Genomic DNA, 19,188 nt, shown 5'->3' with positions numbered 1-19,188 from the left:
CAGAAAGTAAGTGGCAGACCCTGGTGCTGGAGCCCTCTCCATTCAAAGACTGCATTTCTAAATACTATATGGTATGTTGTGAGGACATTGAGCTTCTCTCTCTCCCTTTTTGTCCCCAGCAGCGCTCTCACGCTCTCTCCCTCTCTCTCTGTGTGTGTCTCTCCAGAATATAGGAAATGTGGTTCTACTTAGTTAGTCTTCTGAACTTTACTCTTGAACTAAAAGAGCAGCTCTGAAGGTATTTTCATGAGGCTCTTGGTTGAAATGTTACCAGTTGAAGAACATAACTCAAGGAGATATTTTCACAGTGATGTGTATACATGGATTATGCTTTCCTGATGCTACTAATAGAGCTCTATTCCATAGTCACATATGCCATCGAAGAGTAACTTTGTAATCAGTGTTCCTCAGATATTACGGTGAATAAAAATGGAAGAATTTTCTCATTCACAGAGGTAGGAATTGTTGAGTCAGGCTTAGAGAAAATCCAGATCCACTTGGTGTCAACCCTAGAGGTTTTGACTCAACAAGTCTGCAATATAGCTCAGGCAACTACAATTGTATTATGGAATTGAATTATGGAAAGTCAAAAGAGGTGAATGAGAAAATCAATTAATACTTTAAAAAATTCATCCTAAGATAGTGGTATACTAGAAAGTATTTATAAATTCATTATTAATATTCCAATATTGTTCTTTCAAATTCTTGTTCTATTTTCTCATTGCCTTTTTCCTTTTTTTACCTTATTTTCAATATGGAGAAACTTCAGTGGGGGGCACAAGAGCTGATTCTTACAAAATCTTATATTACCAACATGCCTGGGTGGCTCATTCGTTAAGCATCTGACTTCAGAGCATGTCATGATCCCTGGGTCCTGGGATGGAGCCTCACTGGGCTCCCTGCTTTTTTGTTTATTTGTTTATTTTTGTTTAGATGGATATTTTGCTAAATTCTAACTCACCAGGCTGATTGACACAAAAGGAGATCATCAGCGACTAACTGAAATGACTTGATTGATCCTGAGTGAATGAGTCTTATATCCTCCCTCAAATCTCAACATGGAGCTTACCTTTATTTGACTATAGTACCTGTGTGGATCAGAAGAGGAATAGAGAGCTTACAGTCCAGTCCTGGTGCTCCCATTCTACAGAAAGTTCAAAATGCCATGTATAACCCAACTTATTTAAAATTAATTTCCTTTTTTAAATAAAACCTTTACAGATAGCCTTATAAATTATAAACATGTCTTAAGTTATAGTTCACTAATTAAAGGAAAAAAAGCAAAGCAACCATGAAGACACAAGGGAAAATGAAAGTCTCACTGTGTTTTAAGAAATAATATATGAAATTATTCCAGAGAAGTTTTTCTTAACATTTTGATTGGTCAATGAAAGAGTGAAGGGGAAAATAAGATTATTGAATGTATTGAGTTATATGATTAAAAAGTGAAAACAAACAGAAATGACTTTATGAAACTGATAAATGGTGAATTATTTTAATCTGTTATCTCAGTGAAAGCATGTTAAGTGATAAAAAATATGAAATATTTGATCCTTATCATATGATACCAAGTTAAAGATATTCAATACACTGAAATTTATATTCATTGTGAATTATAAAAGAACAGATATTACATATAAAGTTAAAATATTAGACCTTAAAAAAAAGAAACACTCTGACTTCCTTATACCTATTTCCCATATTGTTCAATGAATGCTTTGGGGGCTTATGTGTACCTACAATTGTTTCTCATATAGTACAGTATGAGTCTAATCCAACTTTTCTGATATAATGATGTTTTCTCACATTACTCAAATTCAACTGTGTTATATATGATGATTATTGAAATTAGGGTATCAAAACTGACAAAAATGGCTTAGGTCACTAAACGAAAAATGCAGCTCTTATTTACTCTTATGTACTTAACCACTTATCGCTATTGGCAACTCTTAACTCTTACATGGAAACCATCTCTTGCCATTATTTCCATGGTACTATAATTCTCTAGTTTATATTCTTCTCTGTGTACTCCTTAGTTTCTTTCTCCTCTTTTCAATCTTAAATGTTGATTGTTATTTCCAGGATCCACTTCTCTCTTTATATCATCTCCCAGGGGCTAATCTTAAACCTTCTAACACTTTAATTAAAATGATCGGGGTGATGATTTCAAAGTAATTTTCTTTAGTGTATACTTCCCTTGAACTTCAGACCTGTGTAGTAGTTTCTTTTCCCCCCCAATGATCTGTTTTTCCATCTGAGTGATCAAATTCTTCATTTCATATTTTCCATAAAACTGAATCCCAACAGAGAATGTGAACATAATAGGCTGTACTGTAGGATGCCTTTACACTTATTTTCACTACTGTTGATAATTTTCTTGCCAAGATTCAGATTTGTTGATTCTCAAATCACTTTGTGCATGTTGCATTTATTATCATTACATAATTTAATTCAAGATTAAGTAAGAAGAAGAAATATGAACACAGAGAGATAGGGTGTATACCCGCAATAATGAAGTGTAATGCTTTAGAAATCCTAAGTTAAGGTGAGACGCAGAGTAAATAATGTGAACTGTGGTGTGGGCATGGCAACAGGAAAAGACTGAAAAAAATAGTGAAAAAACATTTTGATTTGTTTATAGTGCACATGAGATAAACAAGTCTCGCAGTCATAGATGATTTATTTTGAGCATATACTACATAAAAAAAGATGATCAATTACTTCAGTGGGTAAACAAATATTCAAAGAAAAGTCCTGGGCCTATAGTACAACATCAGTGAGTAAGATAATGTGACTTAATGTATGATTTTTAGACTGTCTCAGCATTCATGTATGCCTTAATGCATACTTTCCCACTTGAAGCAAATAACTGACAACAAACCAGTTCTGATGTTTCAGATAAGAGAATTTCTACTACATATTGATATATTTGCAAGACTGCTCTCCTGGGTTGTATATCCTAAGTGCCTCAAATTCAATGTCTCTGAATCGTGAACATAGTCTTTTCCATTCCTCTAAGAGGGCTTTCAACTCTGTAAACTTTCTTCCATCCCTGTCTTCTGTCTTTCCGTACTTTGTGAATGACTGCATCAATCTGATGGCCCAAAACAGAAACCTAAATTTCATTTAAAAAAATATCTCTCACTCTCTCCCAAAACTGCCCCTATAAAGTCAACTAAATAGCACCAGGTTATCTAACCAGAAGGTCATCTAATCCACATTACTTCTATTTGCTAGCTGCAAGCTTAAACTGTTTTTATTCTCCTGACATTCTCAACGCTCCCTAACTAATGCGTCCACATTGGCCCATTCTCCTGTGTAATCCTAGTGAGATTTCTCATCTGCCACTCTCATACAAAGAGTTTAAAAACTGTTAATGACTATCACCCCAGCTGTAAAGTCCTAATGATCTATCTTTGGCATTTTTAAATTTTAGCCTCACCTACCAAAATTTCCCTTTTGCTCTTTTGTTCCTTTAATTTATTATAATATCTATCATAAGGTAATATTTATGACATGTGTTATATTCCATAACCCTTCTTATTAAAATTGACTCTTTAGTTATCTACTTCCTTCTTTTGACTTTAAACTCAATGTTGAGTGGCTTTATTTCTTTCTCCATCTCTCCAGAGCTTTCAGGTCCTTGGAACATTTTAGATGTAAATGATTATAAGAGACAAGTTTGCCTAAATGAGGTGTTAAATTGAAAGGGTATCACAAAGAAGAGTGTAGTATAGTCATAGGCTGAAATTTTATTATTAGGCATAAATACTTAATTCCATCTTCTCATCACTGATCAAAACTGAGGACAAACAACCTTGGCTGAATATGTATTCAATTATTAACGAGAATAGTGTCATGGCATTTTTCATGGAAGACCTAAGGAAGCGAGATTTATTAATGATGTGAAAAAGGAAGGCATCTTAAAATTCTCCAAACAGTTAGGAACTATGTTTTTCCATCTTAAACTACATGTACCTGAGAATATATCCCATTCCTCCTCTTGATAGTGACTGTGGAAAGACAGAGAGTAGCATCCTGTTAAGAAGACAACATCCAGGAATTCCAGACACAGACCATCATGTCATTCTTGGGAGGGTGTGTGTGTGTGTGTATTCCACAAAGGATGCCTAGAGAGACCAAAACATTTTCTGCAGACTCAGAATACCAATGCCATGAGCTCTGCACTCATGTGAAATTAGGAGTGGTTCCCAGATAGGAACAGTGTGCCAGTACTCTCCCTAGATGCTAATGCTAACTGAATGATTTGGACTTCAAAAATGTATTATTTGCTGAAGCAGGAATGGCACTTAGTATCACTGAAAACAAGATAAAAATCTGAAGGTGAGAAAAATCTAGCACACCTGAGAGCAAGTGAACCCGCTTAGATACTCCTCTTGGAGAGAGAGAAGCATTGTCAGAGGGACCATGTCCAGAAGTTCCAGGCAGTTATTAGCATGCAGTACAATATGCACTGGTTCCCAGGGAAAAGGAAGCAAGCATACAGTACTATAAAGCAGCTTCTGGGGGAAATTGGAGGGAGGGAGATAAACCATGAGAGACTGTGGACTCTTGGAAACAAACTGAGGGTTTTAGAGGGGATGAAAGTGGGGGGTTCGGTGACCCTGGTGGTGGGTATTATGGAGGGACATATTGCATGGAGCACTGGGTGTGGTGTGTAAACAATGAATTTTGGAACACTGAAAAAATTAAATTAAAAAAATTATAATACACACACACAAATAAAAAATAAAGCAGCTTCCAAGCTTCCAAGTAACAACTCATGAGATTTAGAACAACAACAACAACAAAACACTTCCTATCACTAAGCTCTGAGCTCACAGTTTATGGGTGGATTTAATTTAAGTTTGTGTATAGAAGTACTATAATGTGTTATTTTTTCATGTAGAGAAAATTTTATTTTTTTATTCCACTTAAAACTCCATATTCAAAGCCATTTTTAAAAACATCCTTACTATTAGTAAACTCATTTTCCAGTCAAAATGCATAAGCTATTCTTGACATAGATGTGGACTCCAGCAACTTGACAATGTAACCATAATCAGCTTTAATAGCTACCTCCAGCTGTAGCTACGTTTACCAGGATACAAATGCATTTCTAGAGAGTCCCCTCTATGTTGTCATGTTTAGAAATTATGCATATGAGAAAAATAATGTATGTCTTGTGAATACTGGGAAAACATTCTGATTCTCAATTTCACAAATAAATCTTTGTTTAGCAATTCAAAAAGATACTGTCAAAATAGTGTTATATGTTAACACAGCAGAAAGGGAATCATATTGGCAATTCTTAGGCATACAAAATGCAGTTAAAGTTGCTAGTACCTAAAATGTATTTAAAATATTACATTATGTTTCACTTTACCTAAGAAACAGTGTAACTTCACAAAGGTCATAGTCAGAATAGTTGCATTTCAGGATGGAAAATAGAAATCTCATCTCAGCAGAACATACTTCTATCATTTCTATCATTTTGTTTCAAGAAAACTGTTCTGGGGATGGAAGCCTCTTAACAAAATCTATCACCAGTTTTAGTTTTATCAATTTAATGTGAGGATTAATGTCTTACAAACTTCCATAAGTTAAAAGAATAGCCACTTGTAAAATAATTTTGATTTAAAAAAAAACATTGAAAATGTAAGTAGACTAGTTAAAACTCAAAACATTAATCTGAAACCTAGTTTTCAAAAGTGTGTTGTAAATTTAATGTAGGCTGCAACATTAAGGTACCTAAAATATTGGGTTTTTAGAAAATCCCTCTTCTTGAGTTTAAGATACGATGGCAATTTGTTAATAAGAAGCTAATGTGTAATATAAGTGAATGAACATTTAGAACTGACATAATCAACTTAGGTACAGAGGTTAGTTTCAATAAGTACAATTAGGAGAATAAAGACACAGTGTTCAGGTAGCAAGTTTAGGCAATAAAAAGAGGCTGGATCATTTGGGAGCAATGTAAAAGGGAACAACACAAAAACAATGTAACTGAGAGCAATATGAACACCAGGTGGCATGTAATTTCTTCAGGACACAATATGGCAGTAGCTTGGAAGGAGACAAAGATCTAGTGTTGTATAAAGTGGACCTTGGACTAAGTAGGGTAACCAATGAGCTTGGATTTGCCAGCTAGCAGTCCAGTTGTTGAACTAAGGCAATGACCCAAGAGGAAATGGGCTGTTTCATACACGGACATTAGAATCTTGCCTCTAGCTCACTAAATTTTAGTTCTTATAGAGTGTGATGAAAATTCAGTTCTGGGAATAGTTGCTGGTTATAAAAATTAAATATATAAGAGAATAGGAGAACCTGTTTGGAGAAAATTAAAGGGTATATCTAAGTCCTGCCTTTAAAACTCCTTCACTTAGTGTATGGGTACCTCTCAAAAAACTGATACTTCCTGCCTATATTACTTATAAATGTATTAAAGAATAAAATAGAATTTATATTTGATGAGGGAATTAAAATAGTCTTAGAGATAATCAATATAAAAACATGGAAACAATATTAAACAAAAATTATGATTAATTCCATGGAAATGTGATGGGATCTATATTTTAAAATCTAAAATTTATTTTAAATATTTTTAAAGATTTTATTTATTTATTTGAGAGTGAAAGTGAGAGAGAGAGCACGAGAAGGGGCAGGTCAGAGGGAAAAGGAGAAGTAGACTCTCCGAGAGCAGAGAGTCTGATACGGGCTCAATATGGGCAATCTGGGATGGATCGAGACCTGAGCAGAAGGCAGGTGCTTAACTGACCGAGCCACCCAAAATTTATTTTAAATAGTATGAAGATACTGAAGATATAGAGAAGATGCTCTATAAAAACAATGGAGAGAAATTTATAAAAAAATAAAATGTAGCAATTAAAACCAGAATAAAAAAAAATACTCTGGTTTCTCTTCAGATCGTATAAATCTTTCGCCTTTTACTAAAAATGGAAAATAATAGTAAGATATGTGAACAATGTATTCAAAATATTAGCACAAAATGATACAACAGGTAAAAAATATTAGATTAACTAAAAGTAAGATTTTAGGAGATGAGAAACAGAAGCAAAGTGTGTTACACTCTTTTTTTTTTTTTTTCCTGGAGCTTCCAGGTTCAAGCAGATTCTCAGCTCATGTTCTCAAGTACTCATGGCTGAGGGCAGGTGCTAGTCTACAAGATGCATTTATGAATAAATAAAAGGACCTCGCTCGAGGCATTCAGCTCAGTGAGCAATGGTGCCTTTGTGTGGAAACAAAACAAAACAAAAGTCTCTTCCTCTGTACCAATGTAGACAGTGCTGCATAGGGGAGGGGGACACAATCTATGGAGCTGGTGGGTGGTGGGCTAGATTTCAGGCATGTTCGACACCTCAGAACACATCGCACAGCTTTTTCCTGCTGCCTCTCATGCAGGATCGTCGGCCTCAGCTGATGATATAAGTAAGCCTTAAAGTTTTATCTAATTTTATTTGTGAGAGAAAATAAACAGTTTATTGGAAAGCATCCCTGGTGGCAACTTTCACTCCCAGGACAGTGGCTCAGCTAGGCAAATAAGCAGAGGGGAAAACAAGTAAAAAGAATGAGAAATGGAGACTGCCACACAGTGGGGAGAAAAGGGCATCAGTGAATATAAATTCAATCTATTTTGCTTGACTAATAATGAGATAGCAAACTGGATGGCTAAATATAGGATTTTGCAGGTTTGCTCTTTTTTTTTTTTTTCTGGACTTGAATATCTGAATAATAGGACACTTTTATTCATTTATTTATCCCCCAAATCTAAGGTCTAATGTTTGATGACAAGTACTAAAAGAAAGGTGAAAGAAGATAGAAAGACAGACAGACAGATAGATGATAGACATAGTGAAGTTTATGCCTTCCTCCTGGGGTGGGATAAGGGTTCAAGTCATACTTCGATTATTAAACATGGAGTTCTATTTTAAATGATTCATAGCTCCTTTTTATTTTTTTTTAAAGATTTTATTTATTTATTTGACAGAGAGAAATCACAAGTAGATGGAGAGGCAGGCAGAGAGAGAGAGAGGAGGAAGCAGGCTCCCTGCCAAGCAGAGAGCCCGATGCGGGACTCGATCCCAGGACCCTGAGATCATGACCTGAGCCGAAGACAGCGGCTTAACCCACTGAGCCACCCAGGCGCCCCTTCATAGCTCCTTTTAAAGGAAGTTCTTCAGGCCCCTGGGTGGCTCATTGCCTTTGGCTCAGGTCATGATCCTGGAGTTCATAAGTCAGTCCCGCATCAGGCTTCCAGCTCCATGCTGAGTCTGCTTCTCCCTTTGACCTACTTCCCTTTCATGCTCTCTCTCTCTCTCTCTCAAATAAATCAATAAAATCATTTTGGAGTAAAAATGGATCATTTTGGAGTAAAAATGGATAATAGTTCTGGAACTTTGTAATATAGTCTGCATGGGTTAATTACATTCTTTCTAACTAATTTTCCCCCTCTCTTAGAGCAAACTTTAACTGACGGTTTCTTATGAGCCACAAGGAGCTCTTAATCTAGGGAGTTTGACAAAAAAGGTAATATATTCAACCCAATGTTGATAAGAAAATTTGGATACATCATGTTATGTGACACTAGAGGACAGAAAACTAATTTATCTGGGGAGAGAGGGAACCTGGGGAAGAAGTCCAAAAAGAGACTTCCACTCAGGTTGAGTGTGACACATTACCAGTTATCTGACTAAAGATAAGTATGGGGAGGAAGGCATTCAGGATAACAGAACATGATCACACAAAGTTAAAAATAATTGTAACTAAGTAAATTAAAATGGCTTCTGAGGAGTGCTGGACTGGTGGTCCTGAATAGAGAGGAGGCCACCTCATTCACCATAGATTTTCCATGACATTCTTAAGACTCTGATGTATATATTGAGAATGGTTACAAATTTATAATACGTTTTAAAGTAGGGAAGTGTCATAAAAAGTTTGCATTTTTTTTAAAGGTTTTATTTATTTATTTGACAGAGAGAGAGAGAGACAGAGATCACAAGCAGGCAGAGAAGCAGGCGGAGGCAGAGAGAGAAGCAGGCTCCCCACTGAGCAAGGAGCCCGATGCGGGGCTTGATCCCAGGACCCTGATCATGACCTGAGCTGAAGGCAGTGGCTTAACCCACTGAGCCACCCAGGTGCCCCAAAAGTTTGCATTTTAAAATGTTTCCATGGCAGCAGAGGGCAGGATGGATAGTAGGAACGGGAAATTGAGGAAAGACACATTAATTTATAACACCAAGTAAGCAACTCAGCTTATGGTCTACTAGGACTAGAACGATACAAAGTGTACAGGCAGGAAAAAATTGAGAGAGAAAAAAAGTAAGGAAATAGAGCCAAAATGGTTCATTGATTGATTTGATGTAGGCATGACACTCTGGCTTCTGATTTGAAAAAAAGGATTTTGAAAAAACACCTTTTTTTGTTTGTTTGTTTTTTGTTTTTTATAATGGCATTCTTAGAGTTTAGAAACACAAGACTATAGCCAGGTTTCAGTGGTATCTGTAATAAAGGATCTTGAGTTTGAGTTTTGAGTTCAAATACTTGGCAGATATTCAGATTGAGACATCCTGTGGACAGTCTGATATTGCTATTCAACTCATAAAAGAATTTGGAGATACAACTATATCTATATACCCAAATAGCTAGATACATATGAAAGAGAGAGATGGTAGTTGAAGTTAAGAATGAGTTCCCTTACTGTCATCAAATGTGAATCCGTTTCTTATTTGGCTACAGTTACTTTTCATGTTCAGATTTATTCTATATTCCAAATCATTCATCTCTACAATAACAAATACTATAGCAATGCTTGTAACTAGCAGACTGGAGATGGTGTGTAAGAGATAGTATTGGAATCATTTAAATTTCCCAACATAGAGAGGGTACAGTAATTTATTCCTAGATAGGAACTGGAATTTCAGCTTCAGAATTTATGAACAAGCCATCATCCAGGGCCCAAACCTACTGCCAGTGTATGCCTGTTCTCAAGCCCGACTCTTGCTACCATCAATATGCTCATGCCTAATGGTCCCCTGACCACCTCATTGCATGTTGAGTCTACTCTGACTTAACCTGATTGCTTTGCTCATTGTTGATTTTCACTCCATCAGCTTGACTCACTTGATTCTGGGGTTGATGTTTTCAGAATAAATAACAAGGTTCTCATCATATATCCATTCTGAGTCCTCAATGTATAACAGATGTCCCAACTGTGTAAGCATCTCTGATCAAATATATCAAGTATTCAGATGAATTATGTAGAATCTGAATGATGTTGACATGCTTAACTCTCCTTCATTTCTTCTCCAGCCGTTGATATCCATGAGAACCAATTCATTTATCTGTCAAGTTGAGTTTTAATAGTTTTAACTGACAACTTACCTCCTCAAACTTTTCAGAAATCTCTGTCATCTAACTAATAATTTGACCATAAGCAAGCAAGCATATTCTGTTATGCGTAAGAGTTAAAGCATGCCTGACCATATCATTTAACAAAAAGAAATGGAGGAGAGCAACAGAATTTTGAAGAAAGAAATATAAGGAATGGTAACATGGAGAAAGAAAAATGGGAGACACACACATGCAAATGATGTCTACAGTGAAACTGAGAAGGAAAAGATCAGAGAAAAAAGGACTTAAAGAATAAGAACAGGAGGTAAGAGACGAACATGTTGGGATGAGAGAAGATGACAAAAGAAAGAAATTTTCCAAATTTAGTTCCCAATTTTGGAACATGTTTTCTCAGAACATTTGAAATGGAATTGCTTCCCTTACTATTTGTATCCTCCTTGGTCAATATAAAAAGGGCATATGCAGTCTCTCACAACCATTTTTCAGGAAAACATTGAAATCTATTATTATTATGGCAAATAATCAAGAAAGTAAACAACCTAGTGACATTCCTAGTTTTCCTATTGAATAATTCTATTCTTTAGTACATGTAGAAGCTCTTGAGTGAATGATCAGGCAGAGGTCGTTGAGAATAAAGCAGACTCTGGAAGGGTGATGGAAATTTTCTAACAGTTCCTGGGTGATTTGGAAATACGATACAAACATCTCTCTAGATTTGCAGAAGGAAGGGCTATTTATTTACTCTCCTTCCCATTTCCAGATTCTCAATTAAAGAGTATATCCGATACAGATTGTGTTTATGCCATTCTGCCCAAGATGTTATATATGGGGAGTGATTTATTAATTAAACCCATTCCTTAATCCATACCAATATTACTATATACATATATTTCCTGTATCAATTAAAAATAAACATAATACATTCGAGAATTCTGACATACAAAAACATTGTAAGAATTCATATTGTTTATTTGCTATTTCTTGTCTACTAGTGCTGTTGCACAGTTCCTGAAAGAATACTAGGTACTTGCATATTTTTGAGTTATCCCCCCCTCAATACTAACATTACTTCAACATAATTTCCAGGGTTTATTATCTAAAGGGCCAGTTGTTCAAGAAATATAGTAAACTCTGAGTATAAGCAACATTAGAACAAACAGAAAAACAAATGGTCCTGTTATACTTATTCCAAAGGAAGGTATTACAGTTTAAGTATTGATAGAGCTCCAAAGGTAATTTGTTGAGCCTCTGAGACTCAGAGATGCCAATGTACAGAAGAAACAATGTAAATCCAAAACCTACTGTTACTATACATTCCCAGGACAGTGAAAACGAACTAAAACAAAGTTTGATTTACTTAAATACTTAACAAAAATTTATTGCAAGAGATATATTTCACTGAATTTACATTTTCAAGGAACATGGTACAAAACGTAGTGCCATCAGCTTTGTCTAAACATTAAATAGGTGCAAATACACAAAGGTTAAAAAAAAAAAAACAAGGAGCATACTTTACAACATAAATTACAGTACTATAAATATATTTTATGTACATTATACATACTCTTAAGACACCATCTTAATATACAGCATATATTGTATTGGTTTGCAAACTATTCAGTGCCTTAATAATATTATATATCAGAAACTTAAGAATTTATTTGCATCATTACACTTACAGTAAATGATTTCATATCAATGAGGCCGTATTTTGGCTAGTTTATTTCCACCATTTAAGTAGGAAATTAATTATCCACTTAGATGAGCATTTACGCAATTAGCAATCGTTTTCACACGAACATTTTCTCTCCCTCCTATGGCGATGACTAGAAGAGGGGCTGTAGTGGGATGACAGTAGGGTGTGGGGAAAGCAGAGAAGGAAAGAGGGCATGGGGTAAAGATGGGAAAGCCAGATGGCTAGGATGAAGAACCGAAGCTGGGATGATTGGCATCTGAGGAGGAGCAACAAAAGGTGGCTGGTTCCCAGGACAGAGCCGGGGTCCGACCGGTCCTACTGAGATCTGAGGTAAGGATGTTCTGGTGAGAGCCGGAGCTTGGGACAGAAACTGTTGGTGGGGCTGAAGCACTTTGAAGGTCCCCGCGGCCGCGGCGGCTGCCGCGGCGGCCGCGGCGGCCGCGTGCTGCTGCAGAACCGCGTGGTGGAGCGTGGTTACAGAGGTAGAACAGAAGGGCTGCTGCAGAGGCAGAGGCTGCAGAGGTGTGCTAGGGGGTGGGAGAGCCGCTGCGGGAAACGTAAATTTGACCTTGTTGGCCAGCATGTTGGGCGGGAGGATGTGCTGGTAGACCTCGCAGGGCAGATTTCGGAATTTCTCGTGGTTTTCTATTGGGATCAGAAGTGCCTGTTCCGGTAAAGCTAAGGGAGCCAGGATTTGCTCCGTGGTTACAAAGGTGTGACCGCTGACGTGTGCTTCCTTGAACGGTAAGGGCGGCTGTGTGTGAAGGATTCCCGAATTAAAACGCAGCCACTCCGCGGGCGCCTCGTTCATCTTTCCTTGCGGGAGGGCCTCCGCCAGTTCGTAATGGCACAGGTGGGATTTCGTTTGTGGCTGCCTCAAGTTCCTTTCAGGGTGAGGCACCTTGAAAGGAATTGGCTTCTCCTGCATATTTATATCCTCACTTCTTTCTTTGTGTTCCAGCAAGGCATTGTCCATTTCTTTTTTCGTTGGGGCGCTGGCTGCGTGGACAGATGTGGCGTGTTCGTGGGAAGTGTCTGCCGAGGCCCCAGAAGTGGTTTCCAGCGCTAAAGGCTCAGTCCCTCCACTGGCTTCAGGAGGAAGGGGGCTGCCCGGGTGCAAAATTTGCTCCTCTTCTCCTTGATCTGTTTGGTCTGAGTTCTTCCCAGGGTTCGCACTGTCTTGTGGTTTTGTTTCCCCTTTTTGGTCTTGGCTTACTAACTCATCCTGGTGACCTAAGGAAGAATTGCCTTTCCTGGGATAATCGGTGTTCTCTCTGAGTTCAAAAGCTTCCATTCCCGTATGGAATCGGCTTCTTTTTCTCCTCCGCTTCCTTTTAGGCCTACAGGGAGCAGAAGCCCGTGGTGGTCTCCAAAACTCCTCTGGTAAATAATTCTGTCGATTTAAGCTTTCATCTGAAGAATAAGAATATGAATGTTGTCTACGTTTTCGATGGAATCTTTCTGATTCGTTAATGAGAGAATTATAACCTCTTTTAACAGCCTGGTTCTGACTCAGGCAGCTCATGTCGTTTTGAAGAACTAGGCATCTGTGATCCTGACTGCAGCTGGACATTTTGGCTTTCCAACTACAGTAAGTTCTGGAGTAAGTTAAATTATGTTTCCCAGAATGTATCATTGTTGGATTGGGTTGTTCATTTAAAACAACCGAGTTCTTTGTACCGTGATTTTTAGAACTGATTGCATCATTACTATTATGTTCAGTGTTCTGGGTTTTACACATTTCTTCATTGTCACTTATGTATATGGATGATGATTTGGGCCTTTTATCAGGTAACTGACGTGAGTCCAATAATTGCTCCGCAGCTAGACAGTGCTTTTCTGAAATTGTTTCCAGTAGATTTTTCCTAGTTATATCAGTGTAACTATTTTCTGATTCCATTTTGAAGCTAATTTCTGATTCTTTGGTTTTCTCCCCATGGTGATGCTGACATAATTTTTTTCTTTTTTTCTTCCTTCTACTTTTATGGAACCAGTGTTCATGAGTATCTTTCAACCTTATTTTGTTATATTTCTCATCTGGAGTATCCTGTTTCATTTGATTTTTGGTAAAGTTGTGTTTTTTTGTTTTTCTGATCCTACAGGAAATATTTCTATTCCTTAGACCCATAGTCTCATTTTTTCCAGAATTACAGTTATTGAAGAGAGTATCATCAACCGGAGGAAGAGTGACTTGGGGGCATTCATTTCTGCTACCTCCAACATCATAATCAATGAGTCCTGCAACAGATGTGTTCTTGCATTCTGAAACTGGTCTCTTGCAAATGTCTTCTCCTTTCTGCTGAAAAGAAAGATCATTTAAGGGCAGCTTATTTTTATATAGATTGTTGTTTAATTTAGTGGCCTTGAAGTCAAAACAGAGAGGATTACAGCTATAGGAAATTGATGGTTGAGTAGTTGTATAAATCAACATTTCTGATGGCCACTGAAGGATTGTGGATCCATCTTTGTTAAGAACCGGTACAAAGGGCTCACATGGTCTTTTGGATAAATCTGGTTTTTTATGTAAGCTTATATTTTCCTCTTCAAAATTTGAAGGGGCCAACATCTCAGGGCCATAATTTTTATTTGCGACTTCAACTGTAGACTCATCATTGTTCTTAACAGCTTCTTCTGTGGTAGCTTGCAAAGATAAGCAATCATTAGCTAAGTCAAGAACTGTGGATTTATTTCCTAACAATTCAGAACTGTTATCACTTGTAGTTATGTCTTCATTAATAATAATATCTTCCAGTGGTATTTGATCAGCTAATGGGACTGAATTTTGGCAATTATCTGCATCAGAAGATAGAGGGATTTGAAACTGGCAAAATGAAGGTAATGAAAATGTATCTTTTTCACTAGAAACTTCTTTCATCTCTTGAGTTCGAGCAGTTTCTTTGTCAATGCACATTCCTTCTGGTGGAAGAAAAGAGTTAGCTTTCTCCTCAGAACTCAAAAGCACATCTGTTGGTGAAGATAGTTGAAGATGACAAGCACCAGGCACAAATCTACTTTTTCTGCTAAATCCTTTTTCCACAGAGGCATCATCATTGTATTCAGAGAAGGCTGCAGCTGAGGACTCCAGCTTCACGGAAGCTTTCTTTGGAAATGCAAAAGAAAAGCCAATTTTGTGTCTGTGGATTCCTTGGGCTTGATCCCCAAGTTGGTTATTTTTTGCTGTAATATTTGTACTTTCTGGATCTGCAGCAACAGCGGTAACATCTTTAGTATTCTCTTCACTATGAATCAAAGTATATTTGAAATCTTCCTGGTTATTAACTGCATCCACAACAACTCTTTGGGAAATTTCATTACAATTTTCTTTCACAGTAACAGTTGTTGACTTGAACATGGGGCCACTTCCAGGAGCACTACAAAAAGAAAAGTGTATATTAGATCGGACACTTTTGACAAAAAAATATCCAAACATTTATATTTTAGAAATGTCATTATAAGATTTCTTTTTCAAATTTTAAAATCTTTGTAAGAGAATTACTTTCATATAGCATAGGTCCCTTCCTTAGAGCTACAACTACATTTAGTTATTGTTACTATTTGGGATAACTTGGTCGTGCTGTGTTGAAGTTACTTTCACAGTCGTTAACAGCTGTGTCGAGGACACTCCTGTGCTCTCAACTCATGCTTCCTGATCAAGTTTCTTTAGACTCATGGTCTCTTCAGTGGTATTTTGGAGTATTGTAGAATTGCTAAAGTAAAATTATTTAAATTTGCCAATACTTAATATCATTAATACTATATGGAGAATATGAACAAAGGTTAAAAACTTATGACTTCAGAAGGGCTGGGGATTCAGTTCAATAATTCAATGCAGCCAGTATTTACTGAAGTCTACCCCAGGCCAAGGAGAATGTTGCAGTGCAAAACTAACTAAGAGATAATACTAACTTCAGAAATTTTTTTAGACTTGTTATTCTTAATATTTAAAAATTACCCTGAAGTTAAAAATAATATCATAATATATAGTAAGTATAGGACAAATGATTACTTAAGATATAATTTCTATTTGTCATTGCAGTACACCGTAAATAGTGGGTTCTTAATACAAAGAAGATACTATACTGTCTGGCATATAAAAAAGGGGCTACCTGAATATCATCTTTACTGAAACAGAATCACGGTGTGCAGAATTTTCCATTCTATTAAAGTTAGTTTCTTAAAAGTTATAAATGCCCCATAATTTTTTTAGCTGAATATTTTCTTTACCTAATCTTTAACACAATGGGCTGTTTCACTACCATATTTGATATTAAGAAAAAATACTGTTTTATACTTTGCACATCTTTAGAGGCCCCAAATTAAAGGGAAAAGTGTGTGTGTGTGTACCATGAAATATGTACTATTGTTGAAGAAAGTAATTTAGATAAGAAGTTTTGCTTATTTTTTTCTTTTTTTAAAAGTTTTTATTCATTTATTTGAGAGAGAGAGAGAGTACAAGCAAGACAGCACAAGCAGGGGACAACAGAGGGAGAGGGAGAAGGAGAAGCAGGCTCCCCACTGAACAGGGAGCCCAATGCAAGCCTGTATCTCAGGACCTGGGATCATGACCTGAGCTGAAAGCAGTTGCTTAACCATCTGAGCCACCCGGGGGCCCCAGTTTTGCTTCTTTTTGTGCATATCTTACTATCAACTCTAGTTTTCTCAATGTATTAGAATTTTACATCTACATTGGAATGCTACTTTAGGACTTTAAAGTGCATAGGCCCTATGATTCTCTATAACATTAACTTGCACTTGTATAATTTTTCACTTATTACCACAGAGAGTAAAAATAAATGATTGGTATGATTGAATAGCAGTTGTGTTTGTTTTTAAGTTTCCCAGAGGATTCAAAATACATTTAAATTTTGATTTTTCCAAACTTGACATCCCAAAGAATGTTATGATATGGCAATATATTCTCTATCACTTGTCTTGGGATAGGTGGAGAAAACACTCTAAAAAGCTATCTCCTTTTTATAACAGTTTCTTGGCCTGAATTATAAATTCTGAATTGTAACACTATAGCTGTTCACTGTTAGAAACAGGTCAACAGTAACAGAGTTTTGAACTTCTAACAGTTGTAACTTTATTCACAGTGAAATTAATTTTGACTTGACTCTGAATTTTATAAGGTCTTCCTAACTTTTATTTATTTTTTTTTTTTGTAGAAGATACTTTCAAATAAAAGTTCCCCAAATTTTCATTTTAAAAAAATTTTTCCTCTTAAAACTCCTTTTTGAACAAGGTCATGAGATGGTGCTCTGTTCTCTTCTTCAATCAAGTATTTAGAATTTCCAGTAAGAAACAGAATGGTTTTCAGCTAAGTGCAAATATCAGAGTAACATGAAATTAATTTTTTTAAAAAGTAAAATTATAGGAATATTTTTTTTATTGAAATGTGCAATAAACAGTTGTTTGCATAAAATTCAAATGACTGTCTACAGCTCACAGGAAGTCATGAAAATGTGACTATCTTATTCTGGGAACAGAAATAAATAGGATTGTGCCCTTTATTCCTATGTCCTTTTTTTTTTTTTTTTGGTCATTATGCTTTAAGAAAACTTAAGATTTCATAGCACACTCACCACACAGTTTCCTTTCTTAGCTCGGCCAGCTTGTGCAGGCGTTGGAGTGCTTTTTCCTGTTTTCTTTCATCTTTCCTGGATTTAGATGCTACATTTCGAGCAAATTCCCTTTGTTTCAGTTCTTTGAGCCTCTATTAAGAAATATGGAAATGATTAGTGGTATTTGGCTCTATGGCAATGTTAAAACTATTATTATTATTCTTGGAATTTTCCAGTACATTATCTTTGACCTCATCTAAGGAAAATACATTTGTGCCAATTCACTTCTAGTAAAAATATTTTTTGTATCTTTGGCTTGTGAAAATGCCAAAGAATGTTATTACATTATATTAAGGATATAGCTAAGCCTTAGCTAAATTGAAATTGAAAACTTTCATCTCTGCTTACTGATTTTTCTGCCAAGATTCTGTGCCTAATTCACGTGGAAGTGTTGGAGCCTAATTTTCAAACAAATTTAATTAGCTTGTATGTTTCAATTATATATCATAAAATTCATCATTTTGATATGCTGCATATTAGAAAAGTATCTGGCCCTTTTCACATTTTCTAAGAAGAATAAATGTTTTATGTTAATCAATAAGGCATATAAACTCTATTTATGCAATTTAAAACAATCTCTCCTTTCAAACATCAGCACATTCCCCAAGTAATTCAAGATCTGGGAAGAAAAGTGATAGTGATTTTTAGAAATTCTTTTTACACTGGGCATATTTTTCATTTGTAATAAAGGAGTTCATTTTGGGGAGGTTAAAAGCATTTTGGCCAGAAAAAGAGAATGTCAACTTGAATAGAATTGATAAATAGACATGTTTGTGGCATGATTTAAGAGACACCATAGTGGTCCCATGCCTCAAATATTTTCACTATAGTCTTCCAGAGATAGAGTATATAGTTATTAAAAATAATTAAAGTAATATTATTTTTCTCATGAAGACTTATGGTGTTATGCATTTGTGATATGTCAGAGTCTTTGAGTAGGACTCTAAGATAATAAAGCATACACAAATTACATTTTTATGAAGTGATTGAATAAAGTCTTAATAAATGTCTTATACATATACACTGGTATATGCCAGGGGCTTAAAACAATGCCTGGTATATAAAATGCCTGATTAATAAATAAGTGTTGGTTTATATGGGAATCACTTAGATCCTCCAAATTGGGAAATTTCTGGCCTCTAAAAAAGTTAGTTATACTGATGAAATAATGTCAGACCCCTGGTGATCTTGAATTATATCTACTTAATTTCACTTACACAGAACCATAGCTTAAGCTTCAAGTAATTTCTAATATTTGAACTAATCGGATTTATATAAGGTGTGTATATATGTATATACATAAGATTATTCCAGATTAAAGAATAATTATTTTAAAATACTATAGAATATTGATCATGAAAAAAATCTAGAATTTGAGTGTAATAGGGCAAAAATGTTTTAACTCTAAATTTTAGGTATTCATAATCTTGGTCAGCTCCATTTCCTAAAACTTTGAAGTCATAGCAAGCAAGACTTATTCAAAGATAATTATTGAGC

The 19,188-nt window shown here is 35.9% G+C and overlaps 1 protein-coding gene across 2 annotated transcripts in view; it reads right to left on the bottom strand.

Annotated features, from left to right (window-relative positions):
* Positions 1-11,020: 11,020 nt before the first annotated feature.
* ZNF804A (zinc finger protein 804A) overlaps positions 11,021-19,188 on the bottom strand; it is a 285,669-nt gene continuing 277,501 nt past the window's right edge. For both annotated transcript variants that reach the window (XM_059392809.1, XM_059392810.1), the window contains 2 exons: positions 17,653-17,783; positions 11,021-15,438 (listed from right to left, as the gene is read on the bottom strand). In XM_059392809.1, the coding sequence (XP_059248792.1) occupies positions 12,198-15,438; positions 17,653-17,783 (3,372 nt within the window). In that variant the 3' untranslated portion in view covers positions 11,021-12,197. The remainder of the gene's footprint in view (positions 15,439-17,652; positions 17,784-19,188) is intronic.

This window comes from Mustela nigripes, chromosome 3, assembly GCF_022355385.1.
Source record: "Mustela nigripes isolate SB6536 chromosome 3, MUSNIG.SB6536, whole genome shotgun sequence".
Classification (NCBI taxonomy): Eukaryota; Metazoa; Chordata; class Mammalia; order Carnivora; family Mustelidae; genus Mustela; species Mustela nigripes.
The sequence above is the reverse complement of the archived record's forward strand: the minus strand, read 5'-3'. Positions and strand labels throughout refer to the sequence as shown.